At 53.6% G+C, this 25,123-nt stretch overlaps 1 protein-coding gene across 2 annotated transcripts in view; it reads right to left on the bottom strand.

Moving 5' to 3' along the window:
* Positions 1–5,483: 5,483 nt before the first annotated feature.
* The window catches only part of SLC39A11 (solute carrier family 39 member 11), a 77,136-nt gene continuing 57,496 nt past the window's right edge, over positions 5,484–25,123 (bottom strand). For both annotated transcript variants that reach the window (XM_065693813.1, XM_065693812.1), the window contains exons 7-10: positions 22,658–22,727; positions 8,605–8,703; positions 7,397–7,555; positions 5,484–7,112 (exon numbers count right to left, since the gene is read on the bottom strand). In XM_065693813.1, the coding sequence (XP_065549885.1) occupies positions 7,034–7,112; positions 7,397–7,555; positions 8,605–8,703; positions 22,658–22,727 (407 nt within the window). In that variant the 3' untranslated portion in view covers positions 5,484–7,033. The remainder of the gene's footprint in view (positions 7,113–7,396; positions 7,556–8,604; positions 8,704–22,657; positions 22,728–25,123) is intronic.

A 25,123-nucleotide genomic window follows, 5' to 3' on the forward strand; every position in this document is an offset into this window, starting at 1 on the left:
CGTTTCCCACTTTTTCAGATTAATTTTCCCGATTTTCAGATTACTCGATTTGAGAAGCACTGATCAAATAATAATGGAAAGGACCTGAAAGGTTGATGTCCTTAAGAAGTGAATGTCCAGCCCTTGCTACACAGGGCTTAGGAAAGCTGGGGCTGGGGGTCCCTGTGCCTGGCGGAGGCTCCCGCTCCCTCCCGAGCATCCTGAGGGAGATTGCAATGCTCCACTTTATCACCTTGGCATCTTGCGTGAGCAAGACACCAAGAGGCAGCTGAGCTGAGGATGATTTCACATCTTTCCCTGGCTGAAAGGCAAGGCAGCACCTCCGCGATTCCCTTTGGGAGCTATGAGAGGTTCAGGTACACGGCACTGGTGTTTCGGTGTGGAGCTGGACTCTGCTCACCTTTGAGCAAAGCAGAGGGGAAGAAGATCTGCACAAGGCAAAGTTCCTTTTACTTCTGGGCCTCTTCTGAGCCCGGGGAAGCAGCAAGAGCAAGGACAGGGCTCAGAGGCAACGGAACACCTCAGCTAAGGTGCATTTAAGAGATGAGGCTCACTGGGGAGGGACGGGGACCTCTCCATCCACCCTGTGCAGTGGACAGGGAGAGGACAGCCCCTCTCTGGACCCCAGCATCCCATCCAGCATCCCAACCCGTGCTCCTGGTGCCAGCGTGGCCGAGTCCCCCAGCAACCCATGAAGCCAAATGGGGCTGGAGCTGCTGCCGGCTGCGAACTGGGCGGGAGGGAGGAACAAACCCCCAAATCTCTTTGTCTCCTTTCCACCCACCAGTGCTGCCTTTACACAGCAATTATGGAGGCCTTGGGGGCTTTCACACCCAGTCACCTGGGCCTCCTAGTTCTAAACAGCTTAATTTAATGACTTGGGAGGCCCCGGGGCCCCCTTGTTGTCTGGATTTGTCTCTCTGGTCTCCAAAAGGTTTTTCTCCACATGCAGCCACCACCCGGAGCGGAGGGGTTCAGTGAAACACGCACTTAAGACATCTCCACCCAGTTCCTGGGGTCTCTGACTTCCAGCAACTCTGGATTCAGGGGAAAGGACCAGCGACCCCCACAAGGAACTTGTCCATCCACCAGGACAAGATATAGCCTGGAAAGGAAAGGGCAAACCAAAGCAGGGTGTGAGATGCTGCTTCGTGCTCTACATCCACCCTCACGCCCGCCCCTGCTGCCGACCCAGGTTGAAACACCAGGATGGGAAAATCGGGATGTTCCCACCCTCACTGTTGTAACCTTGGGAAATAAAGGGGAATAGAAAGGGTTGGGAGTGCTGATGGTGTCTGACTGTCCTGGGCAAGAGCTGGGGCCGGGGGCTGACAGAGATGGGATCCCAGAGGAGATGGGATCCCAGAGGAGATGGGCTCCCAGTGGAGATGGGCTCCCAGAGGAGATGGGATCCCAGTGGAGATGGGATCCCAGAGGAGATGGGATCCCAGTGGAGACGGGATCCCAGAGGAGATGGGATCCCAGAGGAGATGGGCTCCCTGGAGGAAGCCCAGGGCGATGGGGAGTCCCGCACCCCATCCGTTACCAGCACCTCCCTCCATTGTTTCCCAACCAGCGTTTTTCCCCATGACCTAATCTTCCCTTGGCTCTCGCTGGTAGTTTTATGGCAGGGAAGTTATGCTGCAGTAAAAGGAAAGCAGAGCCAGGCCGTTCTCTTCCCTCCTGTTTTCATTGGGGTTTCTGTTCGCTGCTCCAGGCACAGCAGAAGGATTGTAGGAGGCGAGATGGGAGCAAGTGTGTGCCGGGTCTGCTTTCCTTGTTCCTGTAAGAACCAGCGACAGGGAGGTTTAGGCAGCTCCCCATGCAAACCAGCTCTGGACACGAAAGCTCTTTGGTTGTCATCAGCATTTTGTCAGATTACATTAAAATCAACCTTCAGGCTCCGCTTCCTGCTCTCAAGAACCCCCTCATAGGATTATAAAGCACGGGAACACTTCCCAGAAAGCTCAATCAAGGATGGGCTATTTTCACTCTATTCTCGCACTAGCGGCTGCTCTCCGCACTGTAAAAGCCTTAAAGCAAGAAAAGAGGTGCTAAGATTGTTGCTGTGCAATATGCAGAGCTCGCAGCGTGAAGTTCTCCCTCTTTTCCCATTAGGAACAACACTCCGGATTGAGGAATTTGCAGTGGAGTCATTCCTGGAACAAGGACACATCACCTCGCCCTCGGGCTGACCTTTCCCACTCACACAACACATACGGACTTCCATGGAAAACGTCCCTCTGAGCTGGCACAGAGGAACCTTTCTGCGGTCACCACCCTTCCATAGTCAGCTGAAAGGAAGTTTAAGTAAAGCAACCAGGAGAAAGGTAACCAGGAGCTCACCAGGAGGCCCAGAGAAGCTGTGGCTGCCCCATCCCTGGCAGTGCCCAAGGCCAGGTTGGACACAGGGGCTTGGAGCAAGCTGCTCCAGTGGAAGGGGTCCCTGCCCGTGGCAGGGGTTGGAGCTGGATGGGCTTTAAGGTCCCTTCCAACACACACTGTTTTTCAGGTCTATGACCATGCAATACTAAACAGAGGCACTTAGGGAGTCCAATGTACACCTAAAAAGAGACTGGCATTAAATCTCTTCTAGAAGCAAAACAACCCTGTAATATCTGCCCCAGGAAAAGGGCACCCTGACCCAAAATTCCCTTCTTCCCTCCTGCCCCGCATATCCAGGCTTGTTCCTGAGGCTGGAGCATCCACACTGGGACTGATGAAGGCAAACGTGGCATGGCCAGGGCCAGCGTGATGGGCTTGGGGTGCCTGAGCAAGCCCTTGGTAGCAGAGGAGCCGTACTCTTGCTCCGGAGCCTGCTGCCTGCGTGCGCGCACGAGAGCGGCTGGGTTTTAATTGCAGCCCTGTTGCCAAGTACAACAAAGCCGGCGGACAAAGAATAGGAGTCGTTTTGTCTTCGGGTTTGAATTGTTTCTTTCCTAAGGGGAGGGGAGGGAGGTGAAATCCATCCCTTTATAAGCAATGACTCAGGTGCCGCGATCTACCCAGGGCGCGCATCTCGCCAGCCCCAGTGAGGTTTGGTGCCGTGTTTTGTTTGGCGCCGCGGGCCCTGATAATGGGGTGATTGTTCGGTTGCGTGCAAAGCCCTCGCTCGGGCTTTGCCTGTCCCTGCCCAGCCCTTGCAAACCGCAGCCGCCTTCCCCTGTGCCCCGGTGAGCGCCCCGGCACCCGCGGGGACCCACCCGTCCATTCCTGCTCCCTGAGTCACGGCACGACGTGAGCCAGGTCACAGCGGTGTAGGCAAAGGTGAGGTTCTCCTGCCCCGGCTGCACAGCCATAGCCATGGACCTTCACTGGGCTCTTGCTGCCAGGAGCTGAGCTGGGCAGAGAGAAGGAGCTGCCAGGGAGGGAAGAGCAGCAACAAAGGAGGCATCGTTTGTGCCATGGTGCCAGCCTCTGTGCCTGCCACGTGCTGCTTGGCACTGCATGGAGTAAGGTGGGATTTACCTGAAGCCAAGGAAATGGTGCTTCCTCCTTGAACTGCAGGTCCAGGTGGGATGGATCAGCTGCATCCCCAAAGGGAGAGGCTCAATGCTTTATCTTACATACTCGTAGCCACAAATAGTCTCCTCTCCAAAGCCCTAATCCTCCAGCAAACACATGTATGGTGCCACTCACCCAACCTAACCACAGCCTCTCCATCCATCACTTAGTCATAAGTACAACCTGATGCTGGTCCGCGGCAGCTCTCCTGGTTGAAGAGGAGTTTCCCCATGGACTCCTCCACTGTCTGCTCATTAGCTGTTAATGGGCCAACTGGGCACTGAGCCCATGGCCATCCACAGGACAGCATCTTGGTGTTCAGCATCTGGAAGAAAAACAAAACACATGAAAAGCAGCTTCCAATACCTAAAGGGGCTACAGGAAACCTGGAGAGGGGCTTGGGACAAGGGACAGGCCAAGGGGAATGGCTTGAACCTGCCCGAGGGGAGACTGAGCTGAGCTCTTAGGCAGAAGCTCTTCCCTGTGAGGGTGCTGAGGCGCTGGCACAGGGTGCCCAGAGAAGCTGTGGCTGCCCCATCCCTGGCAGTGCTCAAGGCCAGGTTGGACACAGGGGCTTGGAGCAAGCAGCTCCAGTGGCAGGGGTCCCTGCCCGGGGCAGGGGTTGGGGCTGGAGGAGCTTTAAGGTCCCTTCAACCCAAACCAGGCTGGGATTCTGTGATAAAATACACCCAGCGCTGCAGCGCTGGGCTTCCTCACAGGGCCATGCTGCAGCTCTCCAAGCACCAGCTCCATGCCCAGGGCACGCGTGCTCACACGCAGCACTGAGCCACTTCCGAGCTTCACCCATTGCCAGAAGCAGCCACCTCAGGGCTGAGAAGAGTTGGAGGATTTCCCCTTTCCCAGTGAAACACTTGGTTACCACCTTCCAACTCCAAACCAGCCACAGAAGCTCCAGCACACGGGCCACAAGCTCCTGCCGGGGCTTTGGGTTAATTTTAAGCCCCATTGCAAGAACACATATATGTGCTGTTTAGAAACAGATCTTGCTCTTTACCCTTTGGGGTTTGAGGCTTTTAGATGAAGAGCAGTCACAGTTTAAGCTGTCCTTCACCACTGTAAGGTTTTTTCCCTTTAAGATAAACCCCAAGAATCGACAGCTTTTGAATTTGACTGAAGAATGAGCAAGAGGAGAGAAATCACCAGCACTGATGCTAACAACTTCATGCTACACTCGCCAGGGGCTCAAAGGACATTTCAACCCACTGCAGTGCCCCTCCAAAGGCCAAGTGCCACCCATCAGAAGGATGGAAAGACAGAAAACCCCTCCCTGTGTGCTCACCATGAGGGTAAGCCCTTGGGTGCTGCGGGCTGGGGGGGTTCTCCCCATTTCACTTAACATGGATGCGAAGGTGGAGCTTGGATCAAAGGCAACAGAAACTCCCCCTTCCCATTGACAGCGGGTGTTTCCATGGGTAATTTCAGGCCTGGCCCCCAGCCAGCTTTTCAATCATACCAAGGAGCACACATCTATAATTTCATCCACCTCCAGGGTACAAACAGCAACGGTGGATTTTCATATGTGCTTTCTGCATCGCCCTTCCCACTCGCTTCCTAAGGGGCCAATGTACATCATTACCTCGGCTGGCTACATCCAAGCAGGATTAAATGCTTTACATGGTATTATCTCGCAGCAATCTCATTAGAAGGCTGCCTTTAAATGTATAATGTGGGGGTTTTGGTACCAACTGACTACCACATGCCAAAAATCCAATGAGAAAATTGCACCAACAGCCTGTGAGCCATTCTGACCCATGGGCACCCCTGAGGTTTCTAAGTCTCAGGCGAAGGCTTTTGGCTGAAAACAGAAGGCTAAAAGCTGTACAAAGATGCTGCTTTCCTGGTTGAGAGGCAGGACCTTTGACAAGGCAGGAATTAAGCTGGAGAAATTAAATGTAGCAGAGCAGTGGGAGGAGAAGCAAAGGAAGGGGTTTATGGCCTTAAAATAAATCAGTGCCAACTCTGAATTTCCCATTTATTGAAACCAATCACAGTTAAAAGGTCAAATCCATTGGCAAACAGTAGTTTCGTATCATCCAGAGTGACACACAAATGAAGTACAAATGAAATCCAACCCAAAACACAAAGGAGAACCAAAGATTGCATGGCTCGAGCTTAGTTTATTCAAGCCTGTGCCCTTTGGCTGCCCTTCCTGCAGCTTCTCCAGCAGGACCAAAGGGTGATCTGTGACCCCTCCGAGAGCCCCATGGCTGTGGGGGGACTGAGATGCCGGCAGCAGCCAGGGGATCCAGTTATTCCTGCTTCAGGGCTGAACGCACCCGCTTTGACTGGAGATGGAAGTGTCCTTTGCAAAGAGGGAGGTTTGGTTTCCAGCATCCTTCTAACTCATGCCCATCCCTCAAGCGTGCACCAGGCACTGAGCCTGGAAGGGACTGATCCTGCCTGGAATGACCATTCAACAGAAGATGCTTGGAAAGCAGAGGGTGAAGAGGCACCACACACAGTGCGCGTTCCTGGCTCTTCAGGTAGGATCATTAATTCCCCCTGATTCATTATTTCATCCTGGTGTTGCGCAGGAAGACAAGAGCTCCTGGCACACTCCTGCTTCAGCTCCAAGCTCTTCTGCGGAGTAACACGCCAGGAAAACCCTGCATTGGCTTTGGGGAAGTTATGGACCATTGGAACCAAGAACCACAAACCAGCCATCGCTTGATAAGGCCAAACACAGTCACAGGCCCATGTGGAAACATACCCTGCTGTGCACTGGGCAGGCAGCACTTTGACAACACGGATGACCACACCTTGCCTTTCAAAGAGAACATGCTAGAAAACACAACAAATCCCCTTTCCCATTTGTTTTTTTTTCCCAGAGACACAATTCATTGGATCAATGCCCCATGCAGGAAATAAATTTAAGCAAAAAATGGCATTTCCCTTTCAGAGACATCCCAAGAAAATCCTGATTTATTTGCCTGGACTATTCACATCCATCAAAACAAATACCCTAAAACATTCCCAAGCACCTGCAGGATACAGGAGACCTCGATCCCGCAGAGTGCTCTATGTGCCCTAATGCCTTCACCTGCCTTTCAAATTAAAGGGATTCTAAGGAGTTTGCTCCACACAAATGCCTTATTTGGACCCACAGACCAGCTTAAACACACGACAGTGAATCTCTTCTCTTCTACAGAACACAGATGATGGGAACTCAGAGCAACCTGACTCGGAGCAACCAGCCCAGTGTGGAAGGGAAGGACAAGGTGACCTGCAGCCCAGCCAACGCGTCATCCAACAACCTTCCCAAGAGGACAAGAACATCTGGTGGCGAAAGGAAACCAGGACCTGCGAGGAACCAGCCGTATTTGTGCTTTGAAAACCATTGACATGACATTGGAGGGGAGGAAGAGATATAAAATTATAGGAAATCAACACCAAGCCAGATCCAAAAAAAAATATATACAAAAGAAGTCCAGAGGGAATCGTGTGTCCAGTTCCAAACGCCGCTGCACAAATGGCTCTGAAGTCTTCTCCTGGGGATTGGAGCGCTGCCCTATCCAAGCCCGACGTCCAGGGACATCATCACCACAAATCCCAGTATCGAGGTCCAGGATGCCAGCTTCCCGTTGCCACTGAAGAGAGAAAAGAGGAAGGTGTGAGCTCCTAGGAGCCGGGAATGACTTTTTGGATGAAGGAATCATAGGATCATAGAATAGTTCAGGTTGGAAAGGACTTTAAGATCACCCAGTTCCAACCCCCCTGCCATGGGCAGGGACACCTTGTCCAACCTGGCCTTGAACACTGCCAGGGATAATCATGGAATCATGGAATGGTTTGTGTTGGAAGGGACCTTAAAGCTCATCCAGTTCCAACCCTTGCAACGGGGGTTTAGTCCCAGTCACCAGGGGGGTCTCACCTGGTCTGTGCCTCGGGAATGATATCATCCATCACCACATAGACCATTGCTCCGGCGGCAAAGCCCAAGGCGTAGGGGAGGAGAGGCTCTGCCACCACCACGGCAAAGGCACCGAAGATGCCAGCCAAGGGCTCCACCATCCCGCTCAGCTGCCCGTACCTGCAAAAGACAGGGACTAAAAAGCACCAGGGACAAGAGGGTGCAGCTCTCCATGGGCTCTGCAGCTCCCTATCCCCATGGTCTTCCCTAATGCTACCATGTCCAGGAGGAAGTCACCACCCAGCCATGCCATGCCAAGCCACATGGACTGTTTTAAATGGGCAATAAAGGTGATTTGACCTAATCTAGCTGATTTTTCCAGGAAGGGAATTAAGGTATAATCCAATTCCTTCCATTGAAAAGCTCTGAGAGATGTGGGGATCCAGCTCACTGGCAGAGATGGGTCAGAGAGGAAACACTTCCAACCAGCATCACTCAATCCCAAACTGGCCATCTACCCACAGCCTCAAGCAGGATGAAGCTGTGCTCTTCCCCCTCAGTTTTCTTTCCCCCTAGGAGTGTTTTAACAATCCGGACCACAGGAACTCCCTTCCCAGCAGCAGCAATCCCGGCGCAAGCCCCAGCACCGGCTGCGCTGGAGGTGGGTGGAAGGAAAAGAAAACAAAGCTTTGGTGGGAGCCGTTTCCAAGCCCTCCTCATCCATCACCAGGCCGAGCACACGTGCATGGGCTGAGCGCTCGCAGGGTTCATGCCCTTGGCTTTTCCACCTCGGGAAAAAGAAAGCCAAAGAGTGGGTTTGAAATCCAGCCCGGAGTGAAGTGGGAGAAAAATGAAACAAAATCATACCAGAAACCCCCAAAAACTCTTTCGTGCAGGATCTGGGAGCTCACCACAGGCACCCTATGGGTAGATGAAGCGGGTTGGGGTGATCACCAAAGCATCCCGCAGGAGCTGGGGGCTCAGAGCTGAGCTTAGGCACTGCAGAGGAAGCAGGGTAGCACTCGCCATGCCCCTCAAAGCTAGAAACCATCAGCATTCCCAGTAGTAGCTCTTGTGATGCCAAAGGGGGACCTGGCAGGTCTGCAGCAAGCCCATCTCAAGGGCAGCTTAATGATGGAGCAATGCAAATGGATACAGAAGGAAATCTATAGGCTCATCAGGAGCTGCTGGTGGAGGGCTCTTCATGGGTGAAGAGGAGCTCAGCTTACCAGAATGCTTTCCATGTGGAAAATCCAGCACCACGCAAAGGCAGGCTGACAGCCAGGCCCTCCGGGAAGTTCTGAATCCCAATCCCGATCGCTAAGTTCCTACCCACACACAAAAGCACAAATACACATATACATTAGGTGAAAAGCACAGCCTGGGGTAAGCTGCAGGGAGCTGGATTAAAAAAGACATGATTAGAGATCTGGTTTTGAATGGAAGCACACCTAGCCCTGGGGTAGCCATGCTAATATTTAACATGAACACAGCAAACTTCATCTTCAACTAGCTCCACAGCATTTAATCAGCTTCAGCACCAGCCCTGGGAGCAACAGAGACCGGATGGAGGAGAAGAGACTTGTCCTGGGAGGCTCCATGAGGCATTTCCAGCCTGAGGCTGCCCGGGAGCAGCAGCATCCCTGGACCTGGGCGTGTGGAGCAGCCCCAGGCTCGTCGGTTTGGGGTTCTTCAGTCCCAGAGGTGGCCGGTCCCTCTCCCATCACCTGCCCAGCTCTCACCAGCACCATCCTTAGCCATAGCCTTACAGCCATGGGGAGCCTGAGCCAGGTTAAAGCCATTCCCCCTCGTTGTGTCCCCACAGGCCCTTGTCAAAAGCCCTTCTCCAGAATTCCTACACACCCTCTTTAGCTACGGGAAGACTGCTCTAAGGTCTCCTTCCCCTCAGCTCCAGGTCCCTTCCAGCTCAGCTGGAGTTTCGGATTTTTGCTGAAAACCAGGAAATTGGGATATGGAATTTTCTCCTTCACCAAAGGAACAAAACTGTCGCAGTCACCAACCAAACAGGGTCAGGTTTTATGCCACGTGCTCCTGAGGCTGAGCAGCGTCATGAGAGCGAATGAGAACTTGTTCCGTAGTTGAAGCATTTCTCCCATCCTAGGTTGGTGTGTCTGGGACACTGCGGGTGCCAAAGCTGCGGCAGTGAGGTGCTGGGCTATGACCTGCCCCAGCCCACCGCTCCGACTGGGACCCCCACACCTCTCTGCAAGGTCAGTCACTCCTTTGCCAGCAGCTCAAAGCCGCCTTTGCTGCTTCAAACACTTGTTTCCTATTAGTAAAATAAGACTGGTGAGAAAAACCTCTCTTGGGTTGTTTAAACTTCTACCAGGGTTTACAGAGGAGGGGAGGGGCAGGGGGAGAGGCTGCGGCTTTCCCTAACCAGGACAGGCCATTACAATCAAAAACATTATTCAAGGCAGAGCGGGAGAGAGGACGGAGGGGGAAAACCATCCCTTTGAGAAAACACTGGAGCCGCTGTCTGCGCGCGGGGCTCCGTTCCTCCTTCCCTCGCCTCCGCACAAAGCAGCTATTACTGGCCCCGACCACAACAAATTAACGGGGTGGGAGAGGGAGGTGTCAATGGAGGGTCTGTACGGGGAGGGTGGGAGCCCCTCCTTGCCCCGGTCCCACCGGGAGGAGGGAATCCCACTCTGACCCCTTGCCCTGAAGCAAGCCCCAAGGGACAGGAGGAAGGGGAACAAGAGCACGCAGTGGGGATGCTCAGCATCAAGCAGGACTCATGGGGCCAGGTCACCCACTTCCCCCAGCTCTCAGCAGGGAGGCAGCGATGTGTGCCCCCTCCACGTCAGGATTTTAACCTGTTTCCCCAAGGAAAAGGTGTTGGCATCATGCTGGGTGGGTGCTGGAGTCAGGCACAGGCACACAAAGCTTCACATGAAGCACGGGAAGAAGCAAGGGCCACTAGAGACTGAGTGCCTGCCCCACGCAGCGCATCCCTGCACATGTGTTTTTTCACTCCTACCTTGGGGTATCCATGGGCAGAAAGACCCTTCTGGGCTCAGCATCACGCTGAGAAGGTCCCCATGTCACCTCCTGGCCTCCAGTCCCCTCCATGTCCCCAACAAAGGTCTTCTGCTCACCCAGCCCATGCTCCCCCATCCCTAGGACCACTCAACCCTTCCTCCCACTGCAGCTCTGCCTGAACATTTCTTGGACTTTGGGGCCTTTTGAGCCTTTCCCAGGACACTAATCCCATCAGGATGAGGATAACTCCATGACAACATGCAGGCCAGGAACACATAAGCCTTCCTATTTGCTTTGCCTCGGTTCACTGCACAAAGGGTACCTCCACTTCTACTGCCTAGAGCAGCATCTTGGGAGACATCCAGGCGCTGATGGCAGGGGAAATTTACCTGTGATGCCCCAAGCGTGGAATAAAACCATCCCAAGGGCCATTCGTCTCCCCCTTCACCTCACACCTTGTCCGCAGCTCCCGTGTGGAGCCGACGGCAACGCGGCTGGTGAGAAAGCGACTGAATCAAAGCTGCATTGTGTACGAGGGAAACAAAGGCGGCCTTATTACGGAAATAGGTGGGGATTCTTGGAAGGCTTCCCCCGACTGCAAAGAAACACATTGTAAAACAGATGCACAGGGACAGACTGGAACAGCCCGGCCCAGGGGAGCCGAACCTTCGGGGGACCACGGCGAGATGCGGGGTACCAAGGAGGTGACAACAGGGAGGGAGCCAGAGGGACAGTCCTCAGGATGAATGTATAGAGGCATCAGGGTCTCTAGAGGAGGAAGGTGGGGAATAACTGATAGGGAGGCTTTAGAAGCAGATCCTACACTGTCTGATGGGCCACCCCAGCTACAAGACACTTTGTAGGCAAGGATGATACCCTATGGCTCATCCGCAATCGATAAACATGAACTGGGCTAAAGAAAGGGCAGCCCAGGGAAAACCACGCCAGACTTTGCCTGGGGATGCACGTAGCACTTGAGCAGCTCTGCCACCCTGGCCAACACAGGAATGTCATTGGGCATCTCCTCCATTTGGGCACAAGGGCTCAAGTGTCCTTGGAAGCATCAAGGAACAAGCAGTGAACATGCATTAGACACGTTACCTTCCCCACCTCTCTGCCTCAGCTTCCCCATCTGTAAACCAGCAGTGATAACAGCTGTATCCTCCATAACCTGGGAACAGAAAGGCCACTAGCACACCCACCACCTTCATGTATGCTCTGCAGCACACCAGCAATGCTGGGATGGGGCTGCCCTCGCATTGACTGATCCCCTTCTGCAGCAGGGCCCAGTGCTGCAGTTTTAAAGAGGAGCAGGTAAAACCTTGGCATCCTGGTGGAACCCCACCAGGGACAAACTCCTCCGTCTCCCAGGAACATACTGGGGCCGGACCTCCTACCCCCGGCTCTCCTGCCAACCGCTATGGCACCACGCTGCGAGACTCCAAGTTCACTTTCAAACCCAAGTTGGCATCTCTGCATATTTGCAAGGTCAAGGCACAGAAAGCCTTCTATAAGCCTAAACCCTTGTTTTCAAGGGCCTATTCTTTTACAAACTGATTATGAAAGCAGGCTACATATTCTTAACAAGCCCCTTTTCACGACGGCTTTCAATTCCCTCCAGTGTATAATGTGCATGTGTATTCTTGCATGGCAGGCCCTTACATACTGTTTTGATTGTTATCGCCTTGCCATGAAAGGGCCGATTGTTTGGGGTTCCCAAGATTACATCACGGCTCCCACTCGGGCGCCCGCCGAGGTGTTTGATCAGGGCTCGCAGGTGGGAAGCAGCGAGCACGGGGCCCGCAGCCTTGCCCCGTACCTGCCCGACCTGTTCAGCACCGCTCCTCGGCCCCGGAGACTCCCGAGGCTCTCATGCGATGGGAGCTGCAGGGACAAGATGGGTGGCAGCATCCCCTCCGCCAGCCCTGATGCCAATGGACCACGGCCTTGCCCCGAGCAGCAGCCTCGTCCATCCCTGGCTCCTGGTGAGTCGTTGCTTTAGGTGTTTGGTATTTTAAAGCCTAAACCACGGTTTGAGTTGGAAGAGGTCTTAAAGCTCATTCAGTTCCAACCCCCTGCCATAGGCAAGGACACCTTCCACTAGAGCAGATTGCTCCTGCAAAAGCAGGTGGAGGATGCTACTCAAGCAGATCTGCCCTTGGATAACGCAGTATCTTTCATCTCAACCATTCAAATCCAGTAAGGAAAAAGAAATTGATATAATCCTACTATGCCTCTTGCTCTGGGGTGCAGCCACCAGCCCCATTGCCCATGGGGACACAGAAACGCATGGAACAATGCGTGTCCCCATCAGTCAGGGGATGCAGCGTGTGCCCCAGCCAGCTCCTGGGAGTGGGGAAGCTTCTGTTGGGTCCCTGCTTGAGCCACATGTGCTAGTCACATCCTAATGTAAATGTCTGCCCTGCAGCTCTGCTCCTCAGTAGCCACTTCCATACCTCTTCCAGCCTCTTCTCTCCCTCTTCCCACTCAATCACTGGGCTCTAAGCGCTATGCTGCCTGCTCTGTGTCACATCTGCTGGCCTGGCCCCTTGCCAGCCTCAAGCACACACTGCTCTGCATCCGCACACAGGGAACACTTACAATCTCAGGAATTTTTACCCTTAATTTATCCCAAAGGCACACAAACCAAGTTCAAAGTCATAAAACCTGCTCTCCCCTCTGACTGCAGCGACCGGGACGTGAACTTTAGCTGAGCAGCAAGGAATTCTCCGGCATTCCCAACACAAATCCATAGGAGAGGGGCTGCAGAGCACCCCACAAGAGCCGCAGTGCAAGCAAGGCTTGCCACACTGAGTACCAGGCTTGCATGTCCCATAGGGCTGGGACATCTCCTCCCCATCGCAGCAAAGCCAGGGGGGGCTCAGCCAAAAGGACACGAGCTCGGACACCCCCTTGAGCCATGCCCTGATGCCAGTGGCGGCTGCAAGAGCAAGTTCAACCCCTCAACACCAATACATGATGGGAGCCAGGGGTGGTTGTTCCATGAGGGCAGGCACGTATCCAGCACCCAATCGCCTGGAGGGTCCCATCATCCAGGGACTATTTATTCCTCCGGGAGTTTAAAATCTTTATTCTTATCTTCTTGGTTATTTATGTAAGGGTTTGATTTATGAGTCAGCCTCACGCACAGGGTAAAAGTTCACATCTCCCCCGATCAGGGAAGCACAAAGACACGTTTCATGAGCTCCACACGCTCCTGCTCTCTTCCTTTCGCCATGCTTCGACCCCACGGTGCAGCAGGAAAGGCTCAGGGAGCCTTGGTGCTGGCTCCTGCTCCCACAATAAGAGTGCCAACGGGACCTGTGAGCACAGGATCTGGCCAGTGCTGGCCAAGCCTTGCCCCGCTCAGGTTGGTATCTGCAAAACAACGAGATACGATCCAGCTGCCAGCAAAACCCCCTTTGCAGGAGATGCAATCCAAGAGGAACTGCGCTTGTCCTGCTGCTTGCTCTCACAGCACCTAATATAAAGCAGGATCATAGACTCCTAAGAGTCAGAGACTGGTTTGGGTTGGAAGAGACCTCAAAGCTCACTGAGTTCCAACCACCTTCCACTAGAGCAGCTTGCTCCGAGCCCCGTCCAACCATCACCCACAGTTACCATCCAACTCCAACCATCACCAGCAGGTTTTGCTTAAAACCCCCCAAATCAGAAGCACCTATTTTTAAACACCTGAAGACAACCCTCATGTGAGACCTCATTAACTCGATTGTAAACCCCATCGGGCTGCAGAGCATTTAAGCTTGTGCATATTCCTATAGGCACACCCTTTAATGAAGCGGGATTTAACGACGTGGCTGCATTGATCTCGGGTAGAGCTGGAGCTGGAGGGAGATACAGAACCTTATAAAGGTTATTAAAGTAGATGTATATATTTAAATATAAGCACAACAGAAAGTGGGTGGTCTAAAAGCAGGGCTGTGATTATGGCCCACCTATAAGAATTCCCAATAATACCTGCCAATGAATGTTTATAGCCTCACACAAACCCTCTCCTTTTCTCTATGAACCTTCAAATCACAAGCACGTTTCACATAGACTATTTTACACGCCATGGAAATCCCAGTCCTGGGGCAGGGGAACAGATTAGGGGGGTATTTCTTAGGGACTTTTTTGCCTTGTCCTTCAGCACACACCACCCCATTACTTATAGGAAACAAAAGCCTTGAGCTTTTAATGGAGCAAGGATGAGTGTAGTTAATAAAGACACTATTCTTCCTCCCTGCTAGGGGTTGAAAAGAACTTGAAGGGAATCAAAGCCCAGCTATAGCTATAGATAAATAGATGTCTGTATTCCACTCGTCCTCCCCCAGCTTCCTGCAATGACACCCTGATAGAGCTCAGCACCCCGCTTGTGCCCATCGAAGGGCTCACAAGTAATTCCCTCCTATCCACGTTTGTGTCCTGATGGGGATCATTAGCCAAGAGCAAAATTAAAAGCCCCAAAACAGTTTCTCCTCTTCCCTCTCCTGCAGCATCGCTGTTAAAACACGCTGGGGGAGAGCGTGAAAGCACCGGAGCGGCTCCTTTATGCAGCCTGAAAACCTGGAACTAAACAATTTACTAACAGCTGTAGCTATAAAAGGCCCTATTATTGCTCCGTGTACACTAACAATGTCTTCATTCAAATTGCTTCCCCTCCTCAGAGGGTTTATTTTTAAACCTGCTAAAGAGAGGAACAGGCCACCAGGGCCACAAAGACCAAGCTGGTGTTCAAAGTGAGCTTTGTTTGGCACTATCTTGATAAGATAAACAGGGATAATGGCTTTTTCTGTCTCTGCTCTTTTTTCTTTGCCCTCTATCTCCTATTTTAAGGTGAACAGGAACTGAACGGGTGCATTTTGCAGATCAAAGCTTGCCAACATAGGGCCACCACAGGGTGCTGGACCACTGCAGCACCCAGCCATAGCTCAGCCAGAAACCATCCAGTTGGCCAACAGCACACCCAGGGAAGGAACTGGGTCTCCCTCTCAGGCTGGTGAGAAGCCGAAGGGCTCCATGTGGGAGCTGCTCTTGGCATTCCCTGTCCTTCAGGTTGTATCAGCAGATGCAGTGACCACCATAAAAAGAGAAGGAAGCAACCACTACACAGACTTTCCACAGAGCCAGATGTTGTTCGGGAGGCCGGCTCTCTCTCCTAAGTGTTATAAATCAACCCAAAACCCTCCTCGGTCCAGGCACTTGAGCAAGGGATAAGGAAGAAGCAGGAGAGAAGAGGAGGGGAAGCTATTTATACAGTGATGTAAATCACTGCAAACAGCCAGCGAGGGATTCACAGCCAGCAGCCCGGCTCCCAGCCAGGCTTTGGGGACCTCCCTGCTGACATGGGAGGTCTTCTCCTCCTCCAGCCTGGGGCAATAAACCCAGGCTGCAGCACCCATCCATCCCCTGGAGCTGGGGTGCAGCAGAGGCCAGGCTGACGTGGGCTTTCAACCCATCTATTTTGGACAAGGGATGGGCAAGTGAAGAAGCGTTGCCACCAAACTGCCAGCAACAACGTGCTCCACAGCATCACCAGCCAAAAGTGACCTCTTGACAGCCTCAGAAAGAGCAGCTGCCCCAAAAAACACAGCCCTGCAATGGAAATCCAGCCCCAACCAGCCAAGCACCCATTTGCGAGACTCAAAGAGCAAGCAAAGCATCGTCCAAAAAGCATTTTCCCCTCACCAGAGCACAGGGACGGGGGGGAAGGACCACCCCGACCTCCCGAGCCTGGCAGGAGGCAGGACCAGCATCACGAGGCCAAGGTAAACCAATTCAAGACGTGGTTTGCTGCCAAGAACTACGGCTGGAACCTTGCCTGATCTGAAACGGGTTCCCTTTGCCAGGGGGCTTGGCACAGCTCCCCCTGCATCTGCTCGATGGTGGGACACAAGCATCCCACCACCCATCCATCAAACAGGGGACCTGCGGTGCTACAGGCAAGCAAGGGGTCCTTTGCTTGAGACCTGATTTACATCAGGGAAGTCTCCCCCATTGATTTAAATTCACCCTGAACCCAGTCTCAGCAACCCAGATTGCTGTGCCCAAACCGAGCTACCACAGTTCTTAAGGACCAGGAAAACTTTTGTGCTCTGCTCCTGGAAAACAAGGTCTCTGCTCTCTGCCTGCATCTCCCTGCATCAGGTACCGAGCAGCAAAGCACCATAAAACCCCACATTAACTCCCCAGCACCGCACCAGGATGGGAAGCGGGGCTGGCTGCAGGACAACAGACTATCCAGGCACTGCAGGAGCACAAATGTTTTCCTAGTGAGGAAAACGTGGCAGCTTTGAAGGCAGCTCAATACAAACACTGCAGGCCACACAGCTTCCTCACCACGCTTTGCCCGTCCTGCAGAGACGGCCATGCAGGATGATGGAGCCATTGGTAGCTGTGGAGCTGCTCTGGGTGAGGATGCACTCGCTGCTGTGTTTGGTGTCATGCTGAGTTCGTTATTGGAGCAGTAATGAGTTTTGTTGGAGCAGGAGGAAGCAGAGACACCGTGGTCAGCCTGGCTTCTGTCTGTCGGTGGTGTAGGTTTGTTCATCAAGGATAAGGAGGTTACACCGCTCTGCATCATCCCTTCAGCCTTGCACCGCGTCTGCGGGGTGAGATCTCACCTATGCCACAAACCAAGCTCAACAAACCAGACCTGCAGCATCAGCTGAGGCCTCCAACAGGAACCAGGGAACTCCATCCAAGGTGACAGAGATGCTGGAAAGGCCTCGGGAGGGGGATTCACTGCCTGATGTTGCACAGCCCTGCAAACATCTCCATAGGGGAAGCAATTCAAGCTCACCTTGCTTCCCAGCTTCCTTCTCCTAACGGCCAAGAAGAACCCCACCATTCACAAAAGAAAAGCCCTCCAGAAACCTACTCCGCTCATCAGGTCTCACTTGTTGATATACATCTCCCTCCAGGAGAGCTAATTAAAAGGTGCTTAATAAGCACCTCCCAACCGTGTGGTTGTGGAGCCAGCGGCACACTGGGCTTTGTTCCGCACCCCAGCCAGAAGCAGCGTTCTCCTGGGATCCCGGGAAACATGGAAATCCCCGAGCTGCCCCACCTTGCCTCCCATCCAGAGGTGCTTTTTCCATTAGGTGTTTCTGTGCACAGCCTTGATCCGATAAAGAACTTGGGATTCAACCCCACGTTTTGATCTTCCTCGGCTCCACTGTGGATGCATTCATAAGCAAGAGGCAGAGATTGCGGACGCGAGAAACACCCAGCGTGTCTTCTGCTGTCTCTCAGACCACAATGATCCCCATTCATTCGGAGGGAACACAGTATAAAGTTTTTGCCTGGTTTCAATCTCCCTACATTAATCAAGCCTATTTTCTCTTTCCCAGCCGGAGAGACACAGCGTGGGAGGCACAGGCTGTCCCATGAAATAATATTTTCCAAGCCATAGTCAAAGTCTGCCTGTCAACTCGAAGCCTCTTTTCTGTCTGTTTTACCAAAGCTGGACAGGAAACAATCTGTGGGCACAACAGATCAAAACAAGGCCAGCATTCCCAGCAACAGGGCCGATGAATGGGAAGCATTGTGCTGCAGTGGAGGAAACATCACCACCATCATCGGTGCTGGAGGGGGGGGGGGTAAAATATATCTGTTTACATCACTTCCACACGCACAACCCACTCCCCAGCTGCCCTAAATAGGAGCTTTCATTCAGGAGATAACCAGGCAGGTGGGATGTGGTAGGAGATGCAATGGTCCATCAGTCCAGAGTCTGTGATGGGGAAGGGCAAGCCTCAGTCAGACACCATACCCCCAAAACCATGCACTCTTCCCCTTCCGGATACCCATGGTGACCAGGGATCAGACCCTGGACAGGGCCTGACCTGCAGCTTGCAGAAGGGACTGCTGAAGGGGATCCACAGGAACCCCAAGAACAGGGAAAGCTGCCATGAACAAACCTCCCCAGATGCCCCTGCTTTAAACCAGAGGCAGCAACTGACACCCTCCCTGCAGGCTCTCACTCCTACATGAGCTCAGCTTCATCCTAACTTGCCTACATCATTTTTAACCTCTCTAAATTATTTGCAGCCATGGTAACCTATGAGAACCGAGTGCCCAGACCACCCATGACTTTTACTATTTCATATATGTATATATATATATATATAACCATAGAATCATAGAATAGTTCGGGTTGGAAAGGACCTTGAGATCATTCAGTTCCAACCCCCCTGCCACAGGCAGGGACACCTCACACTAAACCATCTCACCCAGGGCTCTGTCCAGCTTGGCCTTATATATATATATATATATATATATATGTATGTATGTATGTATGTCATCTGCTCAAAGTACTTCATGGCATTTAACTCGATATTGGCTTCACTCATTAACATTCTCTCCCATCGGAATGAGCAGCCCTTTGCCAGTCACTTTGCCAGGGAAAAAGCCACATTTGGGAGTCCCATCAGCTCCAGGGTTTGTCCTACAGCAGTGCAAGACCATGCGCCAGCCCCATATCCACCGAGAACAGGCTGATAGGAACAAGGATGTTACCACCTAGTGTCAGAGAGGAGAGGAGCAGCAACCGGGAATGAAGGGGATGGGGATGAGCACCTGCACGAGGATGACTCTTGCTTTGTAAGTGTTGGACTGCAAGTCCAGAGCCTGTGGATCATCCCGGACACCTCCACTTACCTGGCCAGCAGCAGGAGCATGAGTTTTCTACCCCTCTAATTGGGATGGGTTTAAAAATAACAATGCACAATACACTTTTGGGGAGGAGGAGAGCAGAAAGAGTCCCTCTGTGCTTTGTTCTGTCTCCAGCCCAAGACTCGCAGATCTTCCTTTCCTGCCATCACACATTTAGAATTCCATTTATAAATTAAATGCTCCATCTGTGAAACTGGAACCTCTTTGCTTACCCAGGACCTGGAAACACGACCACTGTTGAAATACTGTGCCCCATGGCAGGGAAGAAGCCTGAACTGAACTGCAATGGGCCATGAGATGGATGGGGAGAGCAGAGGAGCTGGAGAGGGGAGAGGAAAGGGCACATGGAAGGGTCTGTTCCTACACCCAGCCCTGGGGAAGCCATGGACAACGCACACCAGCATTGGCCAGCCCTGCCTGCATGCCCAGAGCAGCACAAATTCAGCCTGTCCTGGTCTCAGCAGCCCATCTGGTTCCTGTTAAATCAGCCACACAAGGTGGAGAGGGTTTCCTCCCCCCGCGTTACAGCGTGCAAAGAGGGGGAGGCAAAACAGCTTTTTTAAGGCATGGCTGCCCTTCTCTTTACCTTCCTGCCTGGAAGGCAGCCAGGAGCAGCTCCTGCCTCCCTGCTCACATCTGGAGGGAACCTTCCCCTCGCCGGGCTCGCTGCACCAGGCACTGCTGCTCTGTACGGGCATTGCTCCTGCACCCCGGGCACACACTCACCCTGGGTCTCACTCCTGTCACCACAACAGCATTGTCCTGAGCCACTGCTTCCAGCCTGGGGGGTTTCCAATGCTTTTATCCTTGCAAGGAACCAAGCAGATGAATCAGGTTTGCAGCAGGCAGGGATGCTCCGGAGCAAGGAGGGATGCTCCTGCCTGAGGATGAGCAGCGGCTCAGCCCTCGTGGGAAACACCCCAAAAGCAGACATTAGGTCACCCTAAACCCCACCTAAACCACCATAAACCCCACATCGCCTTCCCAACGAAGGCTGGACTGTGCCAGCCAGCCAAAGGAGCACTGACACCAGCTGCACACAAAAGCCAAGAGCTGAGATCTCAGCTTGCTCAGGCACAGGACCAGGCTTCACTCGCATCCCCTGACCAGCCAAATGAAGTGGGCTCCCCCCACACTGCAAGCCCAGACATGAACCAACTCACAAGGCGAGGGGCTGAGTCCCAGGGTGAGCGCTGGCACTGGTGGGGAGGAGAACAGAGGAGCCAGATCGCAGGAACGGAGCCTGCACACCCGGTGGCAGCAAAGAAACACGGACGAGCACGGGCAGGAGCCTGGCAGGCAGCACCGGGAGCATCCGGGGAGATGAATGGACCGGGGAGCCCAGAGGGACGGATCCTGAAAGCCAGAGGTAAGGGGCAGGACCTTCCCAAAGGCCAGAGAGTCAGGGGATGGCGGAGGCGATGTCAGCACATGCAAAGCACCGGGTGTTTAAAAGGTGAGGATCCCACCCCGCTTCCTCATCACGCTGGTTTTGGTTTTTAACCAAACCCCAAAGCACTTCCATGAAAGAGGAGAGATCTGGATTTGACATTAGGCAGAAGCTCTTCCCTGGGAGGGTGCTGAGGCGCTGGCACAGGGTGCCCAGAGAAGCTGTGGCTGCCCCATCCCTGGCAGTGCTCAAGGCCAGGTTGGACACAGGGGCTTGGAGCACCCTGCTCCAGTGGAAGGGGTCCCTGCCCGGGGCAGGGGTTGGAGCTGGGTGAGCTTTAAGGTCCCTTCCAACCCAAACCAGGCTGGGATTCTGTGATGCTATAATTCGATGCAAACAGCCCTTCGGGACACATCATGGTCGCGTCTCACCAGGGCTGGGATGGATTCAGGCTCCTGCCGAGATTTCACCCCTCTGGGAGCAATGCAATCAGGCAGCGGCTCCCTGGGCAAGCCACAAGTCAGCGGTCAGGCCCTGTGATGAGCGTGGCACATCCCAGCCAAGCCTGGGAACATCTCCCAGCCGCTGCAAACGTCCCCAGGCATCCTGCTCGGGCTCCGCACGCACCAGAGCGCTCAGCACCGCTCCTGCACGACCCAAGGTTGGAAGGAATGAGCCTTCCAGAGGCGGCTCGGCTCGGTGCTAACGCGGTTACTCACACCCGGGGGGAGCAGAAGCAGGAGGGAGGAGGTAAACCGAGTCACGCAGCTCCTTCATTACAACCCTGTGTCAAAGGAATGGACACAAGGGGGGTCATGGCTGTCGTGGCCCCACAGAGGCTGGCCAAGGAGCGATTTCCCCTTCAGCTGTGTCAGAAGAGGCGGTTCCATTCCTCACATTGGCTCACAGCAAGTATAATCCCACTGGTTTTTTAAGCCTCCATAACACAAATCAGCCGCCTAATATTTTACTCTTGGACACTTCCCAAATGGCTTCATGGCAAAGCAGCTACACTGAGTGATTCAGGGGCTGCCCGCAGCTGACAGTGACAGCCAGATTGATGGCAACCAAGTTATTTTGTCTCCTTTTGCAGCTGACTACATTTGCATTGGTATGTTCATGGTGCAGACTCCACCTTTCATCTAACTTGATTAATGCTGTTGTAAATACAGAGAAAGAACCAGCTGCTTCTGGCTTTTTAGCTTCGAGCGAGCAGCTGATGAAAACAACTCCTTTTGTTCAAGCATCTCTAGAGCCTCTGCAGACTTTATGAAGAGCCTTTTATTCTAAAAGGTTAGAGAAACTCGGTGTTTGCAGCTAGTGCATCCCATTGGCCTCCCCACAGAGCTGGATGGTACCTGCTGCAATCAAAGTGCCTGGGGCAGTGCACCCGGTGCTGTCAGGTTGGGTCCCCCATCAGCCAGGGATGTAACAGGGCATCAAACAGAGAAGGCTTTGCTTGTGTCCTTGCAGGGTGCCCATGGGCACGGCTTCTGCCTGGCCAGGGGAGCCTGGAGGGCTCCAAAACCAGCCCAGGGACCCACAGATCCCCTGGCAGGAACAAGGCAGCCAAAACGGCGTTTCCATCCATAAACCATGAGGGCTGGGCAGGTTGTTCACTGACCAAACACACTGCATGTCCCCAGCCACACAGACCACAGCGTGGGGCTGGTAAAGGAAGGGTGAAGAGAACACGGTGTGCTACGAGGCTGGGGTGTCAGAGAAAGGAAGGAGTCTGGTAACAGAGCACGGAGGAGCCTGGCCAGGAGATGCCGTTTGTGAACCAGCCACCAAGAGGTGCCGGCAGCTCTCCCGGAGCCCCGGCAGCTCCTCCAGCTCCCACTTCCCACCAGATTCCTCCTTTCCCCCATTTCTTTAGCAATGCCCAGTCCCAGCTCTGCCGGGGGCAGCCACTGAGCCCGTACAGCCGGGGTTTGCTCCCAGTTGGGGTGAAAACACACCCAAAGCCCAAACCCCGACCCCAGGCAGTTTGGAGGAGCTGAACTACCCCCTTGTGCTGCCGGCAGTCCTGAGAGAAGCCCCCTTGTAGCATGGGGACAGTGCTGGCCGGGACAGGGATGCCGGGAGCAGAGATGCCGGGAGCAGGGATGCCGGCGAGCAGGGATGCCAGGGAGCAGGGATGCCAAGGAGCAGGGATGCCAAGGAGCAGGGATGCCGAGGAGCAGGGATGCCGGGAAGCAGAATCTTACCTGGCACTTTGGAAGGTTGCAGATGCGGATTTTCCAATAGCCCCAAATCCAACTCCCACCGCCAGACCCTCTGAAACAGGAAGGAAGAAATCAGTGAGGTCAAACCCTGCTCACCACAGCCCTGAGATCACTCCTCCTCCTGTGCTTCAATGGAGCACAGAGCGGTGTGAGCAAGAACACAGGACTCCAGGCCTGGTCATTGCCATAATCTAAGTGTGTTTAGCCTGAGCTTAAAGCAGAGCCTGCCCAGGGAACTTCCCCTCTTCAGCTTCCCCTGTGGCTGCCCCATCCCTGGCAGTGCTCAAGGCCAGGTTGGACACAGGGGCTTGGAGCAAGCTGCTCCAGTGGAAGGGGTCCCTGCCCGTGGCAGGGGTTGGAGCTGGAGGAGCTTTAAGGTCCCTTCAACCCAAACCAGTCTGCAGTTCTGAGTGCACTGGAGGGGACAAGGTGACAACCCTCACCAGCTGAAAGCTGTTTTAATAAGGAGCAATGCAGTGCAAACCACCAAAGCCTGTTAAATAATGTTCAAGGTCATCAAATACCCCTGCATAGTGGTGCCTCTGCAAGGCGCAGATGGGACTGGTACCGCAGCTGGCTGCAGAGGAACCAACCACCAACTTCTCCTATGATGTCCTCAGAAGCACTGCTAAGCCGGGACCAGGCTCCCAGCAATGCCAGCTCCCCGTGCCCAAACCCCAGCACTACAGCAAACAGCCTCCAAGGCAGAAGGAAACCCAACCTCCACGAGAAAACTCCCACCGTGTGGATTATTTCAGATTCTAGCTCATCCCAAACCCCAAAGAAACCAGCCAAGGAGCATCCCCAGGAGGGCAGCGGGTGCGGGACACCCACGATCCACCACTGCCTCCTCCGTCATGCTTCATCCTGCCCACTCCCCTCTGTCCCTCTCTCAAACTTCCCTTCCCACCACGGGCACAGCTCCCTCAACCCTCCCAGGAATCAGAAATACCTCACTTTTAGCAGGCATCAAACCAGTGCTGCTCGGTTTTCCGCTCTTCAAAATCCCCAGTTTTGTTTTGGCAGCCTCAGGGGGGGATCAGCAAGGAAGGAAAGAACATTCAAAGAACAAAAGCTAAACCTGTTTGTGGAGCTGCCTGACTTTTACAGCCTTCAAAGGAGGCAATTACCCGCTCCAGCTGCTGGCAGCCACACCAGGGGACAGTGGGGACCATTGAGATGAGCATTCAAGCAACCGGAGATGTCACTGAGGGTGTTTACCTGCGCCCTGGAGGATGAGGTCTGGGAAGAAGAGGACCATGTGTGTGGTTCTGGTCTTCTGAATTTCCCGTTGCCTTGGAAACACACCATAAAAAGCAGCACTAACTCTGCTAATCACAGCATTTGCATCCTTGAGTCCAGGCGGAGCGTGGAGAACTGAAACACTCGGCAGCTCCTCAGAGCCTGGATCCACAGCTTGTGCCAAGGCATGGGATGGAGACAGGGAAAACAACAGCAGCAATCCCTGAGTGCTGGGGTAAGGAGACTCCCAATTATCCCTAAAATACCAGATCTGGGGGAACCTGGCCTTGAGCACTGCCAGGGATGGGGCAGCCACAGCTTCTCTGGGCACCCTGTGCCAGCGCCTCAGCACCCTCACAGGGAAGAGCTTGCCCAGGGAAGCCAGGTTGGATGGGGCTTGGAGTGGAAGGTGTCCTTGTAATTCAGTCCGTGACTCAATGGAAGCAACATTCAAAGGACAAAAGTGCTTGTTTGTGTGAATCACAAAAATAGCTTTGACAGAGGGGAAAAACCACAACGATTTCCCTGCTGCAAAACAAGCCTCATGGAATAAGAAACTCAGCAGCACAATTAATGAGAGTGCAAATCACAGATACATGGAAACAAACCATGGGAAATGAACATCAACAGATGGCGTGTAGAGAACTGCTTGTTTGGAGAGGGAGAAGCAGCCCAGGGTGGAAGCTGCAGCACGGTGGAGATGCTCCCCAGTGCAGAGGGAAGGGGACACAGCAGCCCCTGGCCGTTGGCTTGTCCAGGTCCCCTCATCCCACCAGAGGACACAAGAGCTGGGGCAGGATGAGTATGAACATGAACTGGTCAATGGGCTGCTACCCCCAGAGCATCCGATGGGAGCCCACCATCAAGTATCTGGTGTTACACAGGGTCCAGAAAGCAGGGACCATCCCAGCACACCCCACGGTCACTACCAATGCTCAGGAAGCCTCTAACTCTCTGTATCAGACACCGTGTGATGCACTCAGGCCCCCGCTGTGCTTTGTTTCAAGTATTTCTTTCAGACAAGCGCACCAAGATCACAGAACCACCCCACTGCTTCAGCAACACAGGTTCAGCCTCTTGCAAAGATGTCAGACCTCCAAGTGACTCCGTTTTGCAGGTAAGGAAGCAGATACACAAAGCTTTACATGGAAAACAGTTTCCCCACGCTCAAAGCTCGCTGCCTGCTCAGCCCTCTGGTTGCAGCTC

The sequence above is a fragment of the Lathamus discolor genome, chromosome 13 (assembly GCF_037157495.1).
Source record: "Lathamus discolor isolate bLatDis1 chromosome 13, bLatDis1.hap1, whole genome shotgun sequence".
Classification (NCBI taxonomy): domain Eukaryota; kingdom Metazoa; phylum Chordata; class Aves; order Psittaciformes; family Psittacidae; genus Lathamus; species Lathamus discolor.